The 18,632-nt window shown below is 38.7% G+C and overlaps 1 protein-coding gene across 2 annotated transcripts in view; it reads right to left on the bottom strand.

Annotated features, from left to right (window-relative positions):
• The window catches only part of CRB1 (crumbs cell polarity complex component 1), a 138,476-nt gene that overhangs the window by 39,820 nt on the left and 80,024 nt on the right, over window positions 1–18,632 (bottom strand). For both annotated transcript variants that reach the window (XM_032878194.1, XM_032878195.1), the window contains 4 exons: window positions 12,838–13,794; window positions 6,720–7,267; window positions 5,111–5,276; window positions 1,017–1,923 (listed from right to left, as the gene is read on the bottom strand). In XM_032878194.1, coding sequence (XP_032734085.1) covers window positions 1,017–1,923; window positions 5,111–5,276; window positions 6,720–7,267; window positions 12,838–13,794 — 2,578 coding nt within the window. The remainder of the gene's footprint in view (window positions 1–1,016; window positions 1,924–5,110; window positions 5,277–6,719; window positions 7,268–12,837; window positions 13,795–18,632) is intronic.

Genomic DNA, 18,632 nt, shown 5'->3' with positions numbered 1-18,632 from the left:
AACTGTCACATGGTAAAAAATATACTTTCAAATATTAATTGTAATGCTTTATAAAAGATTAAATGGTTTTGCATTTATTAGCAACTTCATTTCCTCATCTCTATGTACATATATTTATGTTTATGTGGGTAATAAAAATATATACAATTATTATATATACATACATATATAAATAATTAGGTTGTCCTTTGACCTGGTTTTTATATCATACTTATTTCCTCATTAATTAATGACTTAAATGAAAACATCAAAACATGTTCATTTATATGAGTCATAATTTTGCTTTCTCAAAATTATAATTTATAATATATTATATATATTATAAATATATATAATTTATAATTATTATAAATTATATTAGAAATATAATTATAATTTACCATAGACTTTTCAAGATTTTACAAGATTTACCTGCCGGAAATAGCCGAGGGCATTGTTTTAGGGGTAGAAGTCATGCTTCCTCGAACAATATGAAAACCAAGCTTTTGGGAGGCACCTGGGTGGCTCAGTCAATTAAGCATCTGACTCTGGATTCTGGCTCCAGGTCATGATCTCAGGGTTGAGAGGTCTAGCCCCGCCTGGGCTCTGTACTCAGTGGGGAGTCTGCTTGAGATTCTCTCTCCCTCTATCCCCATTTGCTCTCTGTCTCTCTCTAAAAATAAATAAAGGAATCTTTTTAAAAAAAGAAAAGAAAAGAAAAAAAACCATAAGCTTTTGCATTTTATTGCAAAAAATATTTGTTTCTTGAGACCTTAAAGCTGTCAAACTCTGGGACTACAGTTCATAAGACATATTCTAATGAAGATGTTGGAGAAAATGTTTTGCTTCAAATCTGGGCAAAACACTACCATTCTTCCTTGTGGAACATCCCCACCACGTGAGATCCCATCTATGTGACCATATTGTGATGGAAGGGACCCATGTCACTCCTGTTCAGCACAGCTCACAGATGCATAGCTCAGAACGCTTTCCAATTTGACAAGGAAAATGGAGCTTTACCTGAATGTTATGCTCACCTGCAAAAATTTCCCGTGAAATTTCCAAAACAGCGACAAGAATAACCATTGGGGTTGCTGATGCAGGTGGCCCCGTTTGCACACTGGTGACTCTGGCAATTGTCTATATCCATTTCACAGTTCACACCGGTGTATCCAGGCTCACACCTGCAGTGATAGGCTGCAACTCTGTCGGAGCAGTTGCCATGGATACAGGGGTTTGAAAAGCACTCATCAATGTTGAGTTCACAGCGTGCCCCTGACCATCCCAAGGGACATGAGCAGTGGTAAGAGCTATAGATGTCTTCGCAATTTCCTCCGTGCAAACAGGGGCTGGAGTTGCAAGCATTCAACAGCAAACAGCCAGTAGCCACTGCATTTGTAGAGATTTTGAGAAACTGCTCTTCCTGGGGCTTATTAGTGAAACCAGGAACATTTTCAAAGTAAGAGAGATAAATGCCACTGATTTCTATTGTACCTAGACACCCTTTCAGGCCCTGCGTTTTGTCAACGGCTCGGTCACCGACATAAATGTCTGTATTATCTTTCAGAAAGTTGAGGCTCCCGGTGGCAACTGCACTGGTCACAAAAGATGCTTGGTTGTCCACTTCCATTTGCCACCTGGAGGCCTGGGCCAGTGGGTCCGTCATGGAAAGAGTCACTTGGTGCCATATGCCATCATTCACGGACTGCAAACTTGTCAGACTCAGCATATAAAAACTGTTGCCACTTTGCAACTGAAATAATAATCTGGAATCTTGAATGCTAATATTAAGAAATTCAGGCTCCTTCTCTGCCTGCAATATGATCACATTGTCATCCCTTGTTCTGAAACCAAATGTGATATTGGTGAGTTCTCTGGTAATATTCCCATTGCTCCTGAATAATATTTCACTGCTTTGTGCATTAAAAACAGCATTTCCAATACCTAAAGAGAGAAGGCAACACCAATGAGCAACTTTATTGAATCTGTAATGTTGGCTTCATTACCGTTATTACTACAAATGATCAAGTTAATATCATCATGTATCAATAGTTTGATATGGGTTAGGCACTGTGCTAGTTCTTTTTGTATTATTTCTAGTACAGAATTCTGGAGCACATTATTATTATTATTATTATTATGACTATTGTCATCCCCATTTTGTAAAAGAAGAAACTGAGACTCCCTGAAGTTAAGTGATTTTTTTCACAGTCAGGTGGCTAATAAAGAATAAGACCAGAATACCAAACCTAGATCATCAGCTACCAAAACCCAGACCATACATTTCTTTCCCATTGAAAAAAAGGTTACATGTAGAAACAATGTCAAAAAAGGTGAAAATGAATGGGATTCGATGCATGACTAGACGTGGACCTTGGTAGGGGTATTGGAAAAACCTATGACTGTTCACTTGAGTAGAGAAAATCCAGTTCTCCACCTCCTGGGTGGGTCTCCTTTCCTCTCACATGACTTCTGTATTCACAGGACCTGCGACACCGGAAGTGTGGGGCTTTCCCCCAAGCAAATCTGTGCATCATCATTTCCCCTCTCTTCTGGTTGTTTCCCACCAGCATGCAACTATACTGAATCTGTTCCAACATTAGACGATCAAAACACACGCAAGACCCAAAAGCGCGATTCACCTCCTCGTCTCCCGTTGCTTCCTTAATTCTCTATTCCCTTTCCTGCCACAACTCCTCTAAATAGCTTTATATTCTCATTTTCTCCACTTCCTCATCTCTCATTTTCTTTTATATACACACCACTCACCCTTTTGTGCCAGTCACTTCACCGAAGCTAAGCTACTCGAGTCACAATGACCTCTGTGTTAGTCAAGGTAGTGGTGAATTCTCTTTTCTCATTTTCTGGCACTTTTCAGTAAAAAATCACCCTAAAATGCTGTCTTTGCCTCAGCTGTGGGGCAACTTTCCATTCAAACAACTCTTTTCATATAGACTATTTTAATTATCTAATCATCTATTTAATTATTTATTTATTTAATTTACTTATTTAATTATTCAAATAGACTATTTAATTATTTCTCAGTGTCCTTGCTTCTATCACTCTGCAGATCAACATAATAACCACTCCTTAGCTCAAGACATCCACTGCTTACCAATGCATCTAGAAAGAAATCCTAAGTCCTAAACATGGCCTGCAAAAGTCTGGGTGATCTGACCCTTGATTAACTATTCAATTCCATTTGCTATCATCCTCTTCCTTGGTCACATGCTACGCCACAAAAAATTCCTGTCATTCGTTGAAGACATCAAACTTGTTCCCAAATCAGGCCTTTTCAGTATTCCTCCCCCAGAACATTGCCAGACATATCGTAGGTAAATATTATTAAATAAAAAATCTGTAAAAATAATTCCTGTGTCCTCAATTCGGGAAATTGAGATCATGGTTAGAAACCACTGCAGGAGAAAATTCAAGCGTATCATTCAAGTATACAACTCAAATGTATTATCTGAATTAAAATTTCGCTTGATTTTATTACTTTTGACTGTGGTGTTTTTTCCCACCAAGTTTGGGGTTGGGATTAGGAAAGAAAGGAACAACAAGTGTCTTATTCCATGCTTTAAAATAAATGTTAAAGTAAAAAATCTCAATAGCTCTCTCCAACTCCGAAAGGAAGAATACGGTCTATGATGTTAAATAGGTTCATTTTACTACTACACTGAAATCACTTCTCATCTGGGGAAAATCACAATATACCTAACAGTATTTGTATTTCACCTTTTCTTTGGGGAACTTTATCATAATAAACACACCTGTATATAAGGTGGGTTGTAAATTTTTAAGCCTCGGTTTTCTGATAGGATGCCCGAAAGGCAAACTCAGGGTGATGCAGGAGCAATATATATTCTCAAGAGTATGTTATTCTATTAGACCTAACCTTCTCCCTATATCTTACTTGAAAGAAAATACAATAGGGTCATAAGATCACATAAAATTAAAATTACACAAAGTAGCAAAAGTCTGTTCTAGGGTTCATACCTGTCAGTTAGTAAAAATTCACCCCTTGTATTGGTTTACATTTTCTTCCTTCGTTAAGATACGTCGTACTTAAAAAAAATGTTATTGAGAATTTTTGGGAAATCAGAGGCCAACTTTCCACTCTTTCTGTACTGGGAATGCAGAAGCATTGAAGATTCATTTAAAGTTCTTTCAGATGCGATATGTCCAAATCCTAACCTGCTTTATGCATAGACTAAAGACCAATACACACCAAGGGTATGGTTCTCGGTCTGCCACTGTTTCTAGAAATCCTCTTCTTCTTTTTTTTTTTTTTAACCCTGTGAAAATATTCCAAACGATGTAAATGCTCTGATAGAACATAACTGGGACTAAGAACTTTAGAACTTAAGGACGTCAATCGAAAGATTAACAATAAAACTAATATTACGTTATTGCATTATTTGAAGTAGGAGAGAAGAGAAAATGTAAATAATATTGTGGGTAGTATGTAGACATGTCAAAATTGTGAAATAGTATTCAAATTCACTAACATTGGTCTTTAGTACTGAAGATGGGCAAAGAAACATTTCAGATTGAGGAAAATACTCAGAAAACATCAGAATGCCCAATGTGTTTGCCATTTTATACTTATGGTTATAAAATCATCACATACACACAAAATCTTTTTATCTACCTATAAATTATATGTTTTATCCGCATTTACAGTGAAAGCTTGAGATTACAGAAATTGTGTGAACTGCCTGAGGCTTCATGGTTAACATTAGGCCGTGAGCTCACACTAGCCCGTGACTGTGTATTCCCAACAATGAGGAAAGGAAAGCCAAATATTACTTGGTTGATTTCTCCAGAAGTTAGCTTTAAATAATCAAAGATCTAGGTCTGGTGTTGCTCTGACCTCTACTCCCCATCTCCCCTTCACCCCCATGGAAACCCAGGGGGCAGGATGAGGCATGAAGTCAATCTGGATATTATTATTATTATTATTAGATGATGATGATGATGTTAGGTTTATGGTACTTCTCAAGTCAGGGGAAAGAGCCACAGGTTCCTTTGGAAAGGAGGTTTTGTCTGAATTCTTTTTCTTGGGTTGCCTGATGGAACTGACATACCCAACTTAATTGGATGGGTGACAACTTTAAACTCCACCTACATTCAAATCCTCGAGGCACCGCCCAGCACTGGGCTCTGGGAGGACACGGGCTGAGCTCACACCACCGGACGTGCTCACATGCTTTCCCAGCTGTGTTCGCAGGGCAGGAACATGAGAAATCATCCCACAGGGAATAGCACACACCTCCGTTGTGACAGGGGTTGGACTGAGCAGAAAAGAAAGCAAAGCCGTAAAAAGCACTGGCAACTAACCACAGAAACAGTAAAGGCATGACTCCATATCTGTTCTTTTTAAATGCTTATTTTCTACATATTTACACTTTGAACTTTTTATATCCATTGGTTGACAAATGGAAAAAAAACTTACTGCTACCATTGTCAACTCTTTTCTAAAAGAAAAATGGGGAGAGAAAGAAGCAAAAAGAAAGATGAAATGAGAAAGAGAAAATAGATGAGACCATTCTCTACAATACAAGGAGAATTTTAAAAGGTGTTATAACATTCTCTGGAATTTCTAAGTTACAAGACACTTTCAATCATACCAATTACCTCTTGAGGTAGAGGTTATTACCCCTGTTTTTACTAATGAGGAAGCAGAAGGCCCTCCTGTTACCCAAGATCTCAAGAAATAGGCCAATGGTGAAACTTGGTACCTAGATCCTCTGGATCCAAAGACAGTGACCTCTTCAGGTGCCGGCCTCTCACTCAGAAACATACTATTATTATCTGAGTTCTTAAAAGGTTTCTCACAAAATATTCAAAATGAAAGTATTTAAAAGGAATTTCTGAGAGCTGAGATGGTATTGATCTCAGTCCCACTGTTAAGATGTGATTTAGTTAAGTTACATAACCTTTCTAAACTTCAGTTTCCTTATCTGTCATTGACATAAATGGGTAATAACAATGCTGGTTGTACACAGCAGTCCTTCAGCAGAATTAAATGGATTTATCTATGTAAAGCAGTGCCTCACACATTGGCAGTACTCCTCTAGTCATATGAACAGGATTCATTTTTGTACATTTAGAAGCAAGCCCAGTGCATGGCGGTAATCAGAGCTCAATAAATGTTCAAAAGATATAAATGTGTTTCCTTTGAAAGGTCATGCAGAGCTGACAGATTCACATATTTAAATAGCTTTTGGAAGAGCATACAAAATACATAAAGTAAAACAGGCTCAGAGAAAATATATTTTGGAGAATTTCAAGTCCAACTACCAGAAGAAAGTTACCATTCAGGGTTTCTTGTTGTTGACTTTATAGTCCAAAAGAGTGATAGCTGGGCATTTAAAATACATGATATTATGATCTCTTCTAAAATGAGTTAATTCAGTTAGATCTCTGGGATGCCATTAAGAGTTTGGGAATTAAATTACTATTATTCTTGAGCAATTTGTTGTTGGGGCAGTAGAAGCCTGTGGCTGGAGATATCTTGGATGGTTAAATAGACCATGATGCCACCAAGGTCAAAGCCATTTTTTTAATGGCTCCATATAAATCCCCCAGTCTTGCTGGAAAATTATTGATGAAGTGTTATTCTGGCTGGTGGGTCAGTAACATTATCTTCACATACAAAGAATGGTTATAATAAATTATTTAATGAAACAACAGGTGAACATACAATATAGACAAAGTTAGTGTGAAAATCCTACCTTGCACATGTTGTCTCCAGGACATCCTTGGGTCACATTGACAAGCACTGGATTGTGGGATGCATTGTTTGTTGAACTGGGGAAGAATTCCAGATTCTGGTTGTTTAATCTTATATCTTGGATACAGCCTTTAAAGAAGCCACCATTAGCTTCGGTCTCTGGTCCGTCAGGCAAGCCACCAATGTAGATGACATCTCCTTTTTGGATTTTCCATGTAGGGGCAAAAATAAATCCTAGGTTCTGTGAAGACTGATATAGTTCAATTTTATTTGGCTTGATTTTCAAAGATATCAAGTGGACATTTCCATCACTTAGGACAAACTTTACTACTAACTTGGAAGAATCTGGATGCAGCATTGCTAGTCTGCCATGCTCTAGCCAAACACGGATGTATTGATAAGTCCTGTTTTCCAAAGCTAGGAGTAAGCCTGATGGTCGATGTGTTCGAACAAACATAGAGATGGTGAAGTTCTCTCCATAACTCTTGTCAAGATTAAAAGCAGCATATCCAGTGGAGTCATCCTGGCCAAATCTGCCTGCCACATACTCTTCAGTGACAAAATAGAGGGGGAGAAACAAAGAAGAAACATTTTAAGACTCAAATAAGAAGGGCCAGAAGATGAAAACACACACACACACACAAACATACCCCTATACGTATTTTTTAAAGACTAGAACAGGCTTATTCAATAGAATGACAATTTGGCCTCATTTCTCAAAACTTCTGAGTTTACTGACATTGACTTGGTTTACTGAGTTTTCTGAAAATAACTACATTTTGGTTTATAGTTTATAGTTGAGGCCCACTGCTCACAAAACGTAAAAAGGAAAGATCTCTGTGCTGATAAAGTTAAGATTTACCTCTTCTTCACTGCCCTAAAATGCTGGGGTTTAATGATGGAATATCAGATATTCTGTCCTCCAACTTACTGGAAGACATCTGAGGAATAAGATCTTTTCCTGTAACCTCTCAAAGCGCTGTTCAGGCATCCACCATCTTTGCTATTTGAGGACATGGGGAAACAAATGTCATTAAATCTAATCATTCTTATTAAAGGATAGGGATCAAGAATTAGATTCGCAAATCCCCTTTGGGCATGATACTCCAAATAAAATAAAAGGCAAGGGAGTTGAACAAGGAAAGAGAAATCTTCCTTTTGTGGTCCTGGTTGGGAGAGGCATGGGAGACAGACAAGTAGTAGGAGGGGGGCAAAGCTGGGCACTGAACTCACCGAGCATTTCTTTAATGAAGTTAGTCATGCACTAATATGGCAAAACTATCCATGTACATCAATTCAAGAAAACTCTTGAGATGTATACAAATGAACCCTTACTCTCCAAAATATTGATGATATTGTAGGAACTAAAGTTCCTGACTTTTTTTTTTTTTTTTGAGGTGGGGGCTGTTGGGCAGAGGGAGAGGGAGAGGAGAGAATCCTACTAACACAGGCTCCACACCCAGTGTGGAGCCTGATGTGGGGCTCGCTCTCATGATCGCAAGATCATGAGCACAAGATCATGGACTAAAATCAAGAGTTGGATGCTTAACTGACTGAGCCACCCAGGTGCCCCTAAATTTCCCGTCATCTTAAGGCTTATATTCTAGTTGGTGGACACAGACCAGACACAGTTAAAGAAACAAACTATATAGTATGTCAGGAGGTGGTAAGTCTTTAGGTATACAGTAAATCAGGTAGGGAAAGGGAATGAGGGCTGGGGATAGAACTAGAGTTGCAATTTTTTAATACAGTAGTGAGAGAAGTACTCTCTGATATCTCTTTGATAACATTTGAACAAGAACTAAAAGAATGTAGAGATACTGTTGCAGAAACTCAAGGGAGAAGGAATGATGGCTTGGATCAATGGTAATGGAGACGGTAATGAGAAATAGTCAGATTTTGGAAATATTTTGAAGGTAGAACCTACATGATTTTCTAGGGCAAGTTCAGCAGTTCAATGCCAAAGTGGTTTTTTTTTTGTTTGTTTGGGGTTTTTTTGTTGTTGTTGTTTGTTTTGTTTTGTTTCCTAAATAGCTAGAAGCATTGAATTTCCATTTGCAAATACTGAAAAGAAAACAAGAGGCACAGATCTGGGGGGAAAGTGAGAGTCCATATTAAATTTGAGGTGCCCTTTTAGGTACCTAGGTGGAAATGCCTAGTAAACAGTTAGCTATAGAGGAACAGAGGAGACATTCTGGGGATGTCTCCTTCTAGCTAGAATAATTTTGGATTTGTCAGGGTAATTATTGCTATTTAAAGCCACAAGACTGGATGAGATCGCCAAGAGGGTGAGTACATACAGAGGAAAGAACGGGTCCAAGAACTGAGTCCTTAAGCACCAGACAGTTGGATTTGGAGGTAAAGGAGATGACAAAAGAGCAGCCAGTAAGATAAGAGGAGAACGAAGAGAGAGTGATGTCCCACATGCCTAGGGAGGAAAGAGTTGTCAGGAAGAGGGAGTGGTTAACTGTGTTTACTGTTGCAGCAACAGGTATCATGTCAAGAAAGGAGCAGTAAATGAAAATTGACCATTGCACTCTGCATCTAGAAATCACTGATGAATGTGATGAGAGAGGTCTTGAAGAGATGGCTACCTTCAAGTTTTTACATCCCATTGCTAAGCAGAAACAAGACAGATTTTACCGTATTTCATTGTGTTTCAATATCGCCATGGTCCAGCTGAAGTTTGGGCAAAAGGTAAGACATATTTTAGTGTAGCTGAACTACAGTTAAAACTTGCTTAGGCAACCATCTGTGTTTAAAGACCTCCTGCATAAAAGACTACATATGTATAATTCTGACTTGATTTTCTATAGAAATACTGCATTTTGAATCTTCATTTGGAGACCACCTGCTCCGGGCAACTACAGGTAGCTATCAAAGTGTACTATTAAATAAAATAACCCATTTGAAGAGGTTAACGTCTCTGAATACACTGCAGCACTTTCATATGAGATAAAATGTTTAATAGGAAAATGTGGCTCTTGAAACTCCTGAAGTTTGAGAATATGCACAAAATCATTCAACCTCATGGGTGACGGGGACCCTGCTGGTCATCCTAGAATGCCTGCAGATCACTTTGTGGATCCAAATTAAAAGACAGAACACAGAGCTGTTTTAGGGGGGTCTTTTGTTTATTTTTTTTCTTAGACACTTGTGTCTCCAGCAATCCCATTCTTCTTCCGAAATCACAAGCAAGTAGTCAGAGAATGTGATTTACTACATGATTTTTGGAAACACCTGAAGCCATATATGACTTGTCTGTGAACATGAGAGGAGTGATTCTCAACTGTGTTGCTGATATGGCATGAAGAGGGATGGCAAATGCAGATGAAAAACAGCTTCAAGTCCTGACTGGTAGAATACAACAAGGTCAAATTTACTGTAGTAAATAAAAGCCTCTTGCTTCCAAATATACCTCATTGAGGGTGGAAGAAACAGGATTTTGTGGCACCGTAAGTAAGAATGATTCAAAGTGAGCCAAGCATAGAATGTGGTTGCCAAAAGGCCAATGGTACTATTAGGCTGAAAACAGAAAAACGTTATCTAGAAAGAGAGGTTGTAGTCCTGTGTCACTCTGCATCATCGGGCATATCTAAGAACCAGATAAGCAAATTTATTCCAAAGCAAGCAACAAGCAAGCAGGTGATGAAGTGTGTGAAAGCTCTGTCATATGGAAAACGTTAGAAGAAACTGGATATGTTTAGCATGATAGAAGTGATGGCTTGGATTGTATGAGATACTTCAAATATTGAAGTGCTCCCAAGAAGAAGAAATGGAAGACTTATATTAGTATGATTTCAAGCGTCACAATGCTGTCAATGAAGGAAAGCTATAGCAATCATTTTTATTTCGGTATAAGAAACAGCCTTGGGGCAGTTTCTGGAAAGATAGAATAAATGAGTTCTTCATTTCTAAAAGTATGTAAGCAGAATTTTGGTCACTACCCTCGGCAGGCACGATTGATGTATGACTAGATGTATGACTGAAGATAAATCATATGTAAATTGCTTCTACAAATAAAAAGCATTCTCTAGAAGGCAAGAGGTTTTCATTCTGAATGGCATCTTGGCAGCTCCACGGTCTTATACACAGCCAACACAAAAAGGTATGTTGAGACAGCTCTGGGAACTAAGCTCTGAGAAACACTTTCCAAAACTCCCCTTATTGAGACATTGGATTATTTCTAAAAGATCGATGCAAAAATATTGGATATTTCCATGTTATTCATGTTTAGTCAGCCAACTAAATCCTCCATTGATCCTGCTTGTTCATTTCAATGGGTTGGGAAATACTGAGCCAAGATCATTAACTGAATGAAGTTTGCCTTGCTAACAGTTAGTACCTCTTCTCTCTATTGGGAGTACATGTGCAATGATAGAAAGGCTCCGTGTTCTCAGTACAGACCGTAAGCATCTTTGTAATGAGACTAAACTCCCCAGCAAACATAATATATAACACCAATACAGAATATTTTAGTTTTACAACTGAGGCCATATGAAAAATATAATCTTTCTTAAACTTATACTGAGAATTTTTGGAAAGAGAAGATTTTACAGAACTCCCTCCCTATATAGGTCACTTTTGAAGCCAAGTATTTCCATGAGGGCTAAACAGTTTCAAATAGTGTGTGTGTCGGGGTGGGGGGGTAGATGGATAAAGCAACTGGGGGAGGTAGGGCACGTAACAAATTCAGGAATGTTGTTTAAAAACATCATAATTTTCCAAGTTGGAAAAAATAAACTAAAGAAAACCAGAACCCACTGGACTGGCGTCCCTTGAAACTATTTACAGGACAGTTAGCATTACCATGGTCAGTATTAACCTTACGGGTCGCTGCATTTGGAAGCCAGTCAAAACAAGTCAGCATCTGTTTGTTATTTTGTATATGTAGTAAAAATATTGCCTTTGGGTCAATTAAAATTTTCTTCAAAAAGTGAACATTGCCTCAGCATAATTTCCCCTTTTCTTCTTTAAAAAAATCACGAAACAACTTGCCATTCTATTTAAAATATTACATAGAGCTAGTAGATGCCATACCTCATTGTCAAACAGGTCCATGATTTGTAATGAATATTGTGGTTAGCAGGGAGACCCATGAATAGTTTCTAATAACTCTTAGCCATTCATACATGGAATAAGGTATAGGCTAAGACTGGTTTTAATTTTAGTTCATATAAAGCAGAGAAGACTATTTACCAGATGTTGTCCTACTTCAAGTTGCTCTAAAATCATAGGGTAAATTACAGCTGAACTTCAAAGCAGTCTGTTGCAATTACCTCTTAGACATTTTCAAGGCATGATGATAATAATAAAAAGAAACGTATGTATTGATCACTATCAACAGCAGTCTTTGGAACAATGTTGGAAGTTAAAGATTTTAAAATACATTTCAAGCTGTGATTTGCTAGAAAAATCAGATCAATTAGTTTATGGTATCTATAAAATTTCACTGTTGTTACTATCCACATTTTCTTCCTTTCTTCCACCCTTCCTCCCTCCCTCCCTTCCTTCCTTCCTTTCCTTAGGACACCTAGGTAGAATATCTGTTTTCTCCAAAGCAGCCCTGGAAAATATACCTTTGAATAGAATCAGTGTTTTATAAAAGTGCTAAACATGAGCATGGTTTTGGAGCAAGTGGGAATTGCATGGAATGGACAGCAAGGAAGTAAATATTTCCTAAGAATCTACTATGCACAAGACATTGTGCCAATACTTGGCATTGACTAGTTTCATGTCTAATGGTCCTTTTTTCCAAAAGATTATCTCTCTTTCAAGTATGATTTATAGTACATTTCTGACACACCACAAGTTATAATAACACTTTGTAAACATATCAAGATGAAAACTCATTTAGTTGGAGCTATTGGCTTAATTTATTTTTTACTTTTTATTTTTTTTTTTTACTTCACTGCATGAATGACACCTTGGTGTCTAATGAATCCACTCAAAATTAATTAATGCACATTACTAGCCTTCTCTTTTTTCTCATTACTTGGCAACCAGAAGCAGAAGTGCTGAGGGGTCATTACGTTTCGTAACAGGAATGGCCCAATGGCTGTTTTTGTTACCGCGCTGTTCTGAGGCGCTGTCCTCCTGGGTGCCCAGCCCTTTCTCACCTCTCAGGCAGTTTTGGCCTTTGTAGGGTCTGTAGCAATCACACTGGTAATTCAGCCACAAGTTGATGCAGCGTCCTCTGTTTTGACAAGGTTGTCTTTCACACCAATCCCTTCTCATGCAGCCTGCCTTGACATTTAAAGATGAGCCAGATGAAATGGTCTCTGGAGTAATGTGATTCGAATCAATTTTAACATCTTGGAGACAGCCTACAAATGAAGGTGTGGACGGTATATTATAGAGGTTAAGCAGAGCAATGACACTGCTGGCCGTTTCTCCAGGTAAACCACCCAAAAAGGAGTTTTGAAAAGCACATATTGATTGATCACTTTCAAATGGAGAAGGAGCTTTCATGATGCATTTCTCCTTACAAGAGTTGTCAAGTAAAGTAAGGGTCACAGCCTCTGCAAATATCACCTCCACTGAGTGCCATTCTCCGTCGCTGGTGTTGTGGGAAATATAGAGGAGCACCTTTGACTGATTATTGACTTGGATTGATAAGTGAATGTAGCCACTTAGCAGCTCCAACATTATAAACATGTCCCTGTTGCCTCGGAAAAGTAGGAGGGCCATTGGCTGAACCGTCTGGAACCTGAGGGCTACGTGACAAGCTAAGCCCTCGCCTGTAACTAGGCCACTTGTGATCCACAGGAAGCCATCGCCCGCAAAAGAAAGTGTGGTGACAAGTTCACACAATGACCCAGTGTATCCAGAGGGACACAGGCAGCTGAATCCATGCTGGCCATCTTGGAAGTGAGGGATGCATATTCCATTATTCAGACACTGGTGATGGGTACATCCCAGGAGAATATCAGAACAGTTCCTTCCTCCATAAAATGTTCCCGAGTGGTTATCAAGTGGGCAGTGGCAAGTATAACGACCAGGTAAGTTCTCACAGGTACCACCATTTTGGCAAGGGTTTGAAGAGCATTCATCCAAGTCTTCTTCACAGTGGATCCCTGTTAAATAATAAAGAATCGATTGAAATTGCATATGTTGAGATCAAAATTACAAGTTTCACATGATTTCCATGTATGATCTGTGGAAGTGGAGAGCTAGCTCAACTTTAGGACTGTAATGGAATAAAATGTGAATAGTTTTCAAGGAAGTTAAAATTGATTATATCATTCTGTGTGTGTTGTGCAGACAAGTGCAATCATGGAAGACCCTCAATTCTTCCTCTAGAAACAGGCTCTTTACCAAATATAGGGGTTGACTCAAACTACTATTGTCAGACATGTATGTGGCACTCAGTATCATAAAAATGATAACAGAGAAAAAGCGATGCTTGATAACAAATTATTTACGTGGGGATTCCATTCTCTGATACTGTTTATCCTGTCCCAGACTGCTGATTTTACTCTTTTATACTTGAAATTGGTGATTTTACCTCTTACCTTGTTTTTATCTCCCCATAATCCCTAAAACTAAAGTTTTCCAGATATACAGATGGTCTAGACAACCCTCACCATGGACAGCTTCTAAGATGAAGAAAGGCCCTGTTTACTCCTGTGTACTCCTTTCCATAATTCCATAAACCATGAAATATATCCCATAACATGCTCTTAGAGTTTTAACTTCACTTTCCTTTCCTCTTTTTCCTGATTCCAAGTCTCTAATTAGAGAATTATTAGAATTCATGTAATGAAAGTAAGAAGAACTAGAACACCTTTCAAGAGTGATGTTTATTGCTTTTCCAGTGAAGATCAAACAAAGAGGTTAACAATGATTGATATGTATAGAGCACTGTTTGGTTTCCCCGATACCTTCATCTACATAATGTGTCTGTGGCTACAACATTCTTCTGAGGTTTTCAGTGTGGGTTTTCTCAGCTTTCTTTTACAGAAGATACTGAGGCTTAGAAAGACTGAAGTCTAAACTCCAAAGCACTCCCACAATCTGGTTTCTACGTTTTTAAAATCCAATCTGACATCATCTGTTCTTTAATTGATAATTTAGTGCATTCTCACTTATTGTTATTACTAATACGTGTTCTTACTTTCCCACTTAATTCCCTACCTACACATATGTATTAAAAGTACATAAAATATATAAAAAAATAAAACGTTAAGTAGAAAGTTTAAATTACAGAAATTTAATCAAAGGCTCTTCTACTGATAGGGTTGGATCTGAATTTTAGCAAGGCCCTGAGCAGGTTACATTCATTTTTTTGTGTCCTGTTTTCTTATCTACAAAATGGGGTTAATAATCATCCTTACATCACAGGGCTTTTTTTTTTTTTAAGATTTTATTTATTTATTTGACAGAGATCACAAGTAGGCAGAGAGGCAGGTAGAGAGAGAGGGGGAGGCAGGATCTCTGCTCAGCAGAGATGCGGGACTCGATCCCAGGACCCTGAGATCATGACCTGAGCTGAAGGCAGAGGCTTAACCCACTGAGCCACCCAGGCACCCCATTCACAGGGCTTTTAAAAGTTAGAATTAATCCCACATCTACATGATGATCATCTAACATGATCATAAGATGATCGCAACATTGCTTGATATATAATAAATTATCAATCAGTGTTGGCTGTTATTAAGAAGTAATAACCAAAGGAAATACCCTCTAATAACCAAATTCAAACAGTACTATAGTCATTGAGAGAGACTGTTTGGAAGGTGTGGGCATATGGAGTGACCCACAAAATTGCATAACTTTACATAATAAGCACATTAGGCTAGAATCTCATTATATTGTATTCTTCATGAGGGAAGAGAAAGTGTCTGTTTTATTCACCAAGATGTCTAAACCATAGCATAGTGTCTTGCCCACATTTGACACTTGGTAATTTTTGAATTGATTAATGAAGACCTTTGTAAGGTGATTAAAATATTTATAATGCATTTAATCTGATCCAATCTAAAACCTGAAGTGGTCTTCTTATGCAAATTTTCAGATAAACGTATCCATTGTTAATCTTTGCCCTCTGCCATTATGTACGCCATCTAGACTTTTCATAAGATTGTGTTATATTTTTACACTACTTGGATTGCTTTCACACAAGTCGTTGATCAAAAGTATTTCAAGCTCTGTGAGAAGAGTGAACATTTATTCTCTTAAAACCTCCCACAGCACCTCTAGAGGGCTGAGCATATATGCATTATGAAAAGCTTGATGAGCAGGAAAAGTAAAACCAAATTGAACTGATTTATTTGTTTTGCTTTTTAAAAAAGATTTTATTTATTTATTTGACAGAAATCACAAGTAGGTAGAGAGGCAGGCAGAGAGACAGAGAGGAGGAAGCAGGCTCCCCGCTGAGCAGGGAGCCTGATGCGGGGCTCAATTCCAGGACCCCAAGATCATGACCTGAGCCGAAGGCAGAGGCTTAACCCACTGAGCCACCCAGGTGCCCTGAACTGATTTATTTGTTATGTAATCATCCTTATAAGTAGAGAAAACTGACACAGGAATTATAGGCTATATTCTAAAGGAGTGTTTTAATACAAATTTAATTTAACCGAATTTATGAAAAATACAAACGTTTGTATTGGAAGATTTTTTTTTAAAGATTTATGTATTTATTTGAGAGAGAGAGAAAGAGAGAAAGTGAGAGCATGCAAGTGACTGGGGGAGGGGCAGACGCAGAGGGAGAGAGAGAATCCTGGAGCAGACTTCCCACTAGGCATGGAGCCCCGGTATGGTGAGGCTCTATCCCAGGACCCTGAGATCTGACCTGAACCGAAATCAAGAGTCAACTGCTTAACCAACTGAGCCACCCAGGTGCCCCTGTCTTGGAAGATATTTTACTTAAATTTGATTTTCATAGGATTTTGAGGCAAAAGCACTGATAAGTAATCATTAATTAGGAGGAATGCAAAAAAACTCATGGGTCATAATCAAAGCTAAGTACTTTATTTTTCCTCCCACTGTGACTTTACATACATTTAATTCAGGGAAAACTTTTCCTTCCTGTTCTGTTCCTCCATCTGAATCCCCAGAGACCCCTGTGAGGCAGATATTGCTTCTCCTTTGACCAGTTGCTATCCCTGTGTCTCCCCAGCCCCTTCACTCTTGGCTTACTGAGGTTCTCATCTCCACCAACTCTCTCTGTTGGGGCTCCCTCGCCCTCTGACAGAAGCTTGTTGGGCAGGATCTCCTTCACACTGACTACTGATTGATATTCTTACCATGAGTTCCCCATGCGGGCCTGGGGGCTCATGTGACTTTGACCTATGGTTGGAGAGGGGCACGCTGACTTTCCTGCACAACTCAGCAGACTTTCTCACTCTCTCTCTTTCGTGTTGCCTTAGGTTAGATTGTAGATTCCTCAGGTAGCTAGAGAATCCGGTCTAAGTTACCTATGCCACCCAGCCCCTCCTCAAATTTAGGTAAGACTGGATTCTTCTTAAACCAACTTGTTCTGCGTGGGGTCAGGATCTAGCTACCAAACCCTAAAACTGGGCGGTGGGATACAACTCAAAGCACAGCAACAAAATTCTCCCCAAAACTCTTGTTACAGACTCATTGCTTCAAATTGCCTTTTAAGAACTGTCATATAGGGTGCCTGGGTGGCTCAGTGGGTTAAGCCGCTGCCTTCGGCTCAGGTCATGATCTCAGGGTCCTGGGATTGAGCCCCGCGTCGGGCTCTCTGCTCAGCAGGGAGGCTGCTTCCCTCTCTCTCTCTCTCTCTCTCTGCCTGCCTCTCTGTCTACTTGTGATCTCTCTCTGTCAAATAAATAAATAAAATCTTAAAAAAAAAAATAACTGTCATATATACTTAAAATGCATAAACATTTCGAAGCCTAAAGCCTAGGATTTAACATTCTGCATCACAGTTTTGTTGTTGTTTTTTGCTTTGGTACCTCACAGCGACCCTATCCTGACCTCTTAGTTGAAACTTCAGTGTATTGTTTTTTCAAATTTATAAAATATCTTCTCTCTGCCCGACCCTCACAGAGGATGGCAAAGTAGAAGAGACAGACCTGGCCTCAATATGCTTACCCTGATAATATTATAATTACATTAGAATAACATACATATTTATGAAAATACAATGTAAAGAGCAGGTTCCCAATGAATGTGTGGTTAATATGTGAGGTTCAAACTCAGGGGACTTCAGAGAAGATTTGCAGATTTGTCTCCAGACAGAGATAACTCTTCAGCCTGGCCTGGGTGAGGAAGGCTGGAAGGAGATAGGATTTAGTACAGGTTTTCGAGTATGGATCTATTCGACAAAAAAGTATGCAGAAATAACTGACTAAACAAAAACAGATCAATGGAAAAGCATAAGACATTTAGAGGTAATGGTGAATTTATCAATCTTGTTGGTATAGAGGATTTATGTAGGAAAAATCAAGTCAGAAAGATTAAATACAGCCAGCTTGGAGAAGGCCTGGGGATATACAGTTTTTATCGTTTTGCTTTATTTATTCATCTGTTTATTTACTTTCCGAATGCAGGGGGAAAAAATGGGTAATTGTTGAATGGAGAACCAACATGGTTTCTCAAAAAGATCAGTGACACAGGGACTTGTCACAATAAAATGAGAAGAAACCAGACACAATTAGACACAGAGACAGCTACTAAAATTGTTCACACCTAAGACTATTAGGGTCTGCTACAAGACATTTAAGTCCTGGGGCACCTGGGTGGCTCAGTGGGTTAAGCCTGGGCCTTCAGCTCAGGTCATGATCTCAGGGTCCTGGGATGGAGACCGGCATTGGGCTCTCTGCTCAGCAGGGAGCCTGCTTCTCCCCGCCTCTGCCTACTTGTGATCTCTCTCTCTGTGTCAAATAAATAAATAAAATCTAAAAAAAATAAATAAATAAAGACATTTAAGTCCTTTAAATTTCTG

Source organism: Lontra canadensis, unplaced genomic scaffold (assembly GCF_010015895.1).
Source record: "Lontra canadensis isolate GAN:19392208 unplaced genomic scaffold, GSC_riverotter_1.0 scaffold63, whole genome shotgun sequence".
In the NCBI taxonomy this organism is placed as follows: Eukaryota; Metazoa; Chordata; class Mammalia; order Carnivora; family Mustelidae; genus Lontra; species Lontra canadensis.
Note: the sequence above shows the minus strand (reverse complement) of the source record. Positions and strands in the feature narration are given on the sequence as shown.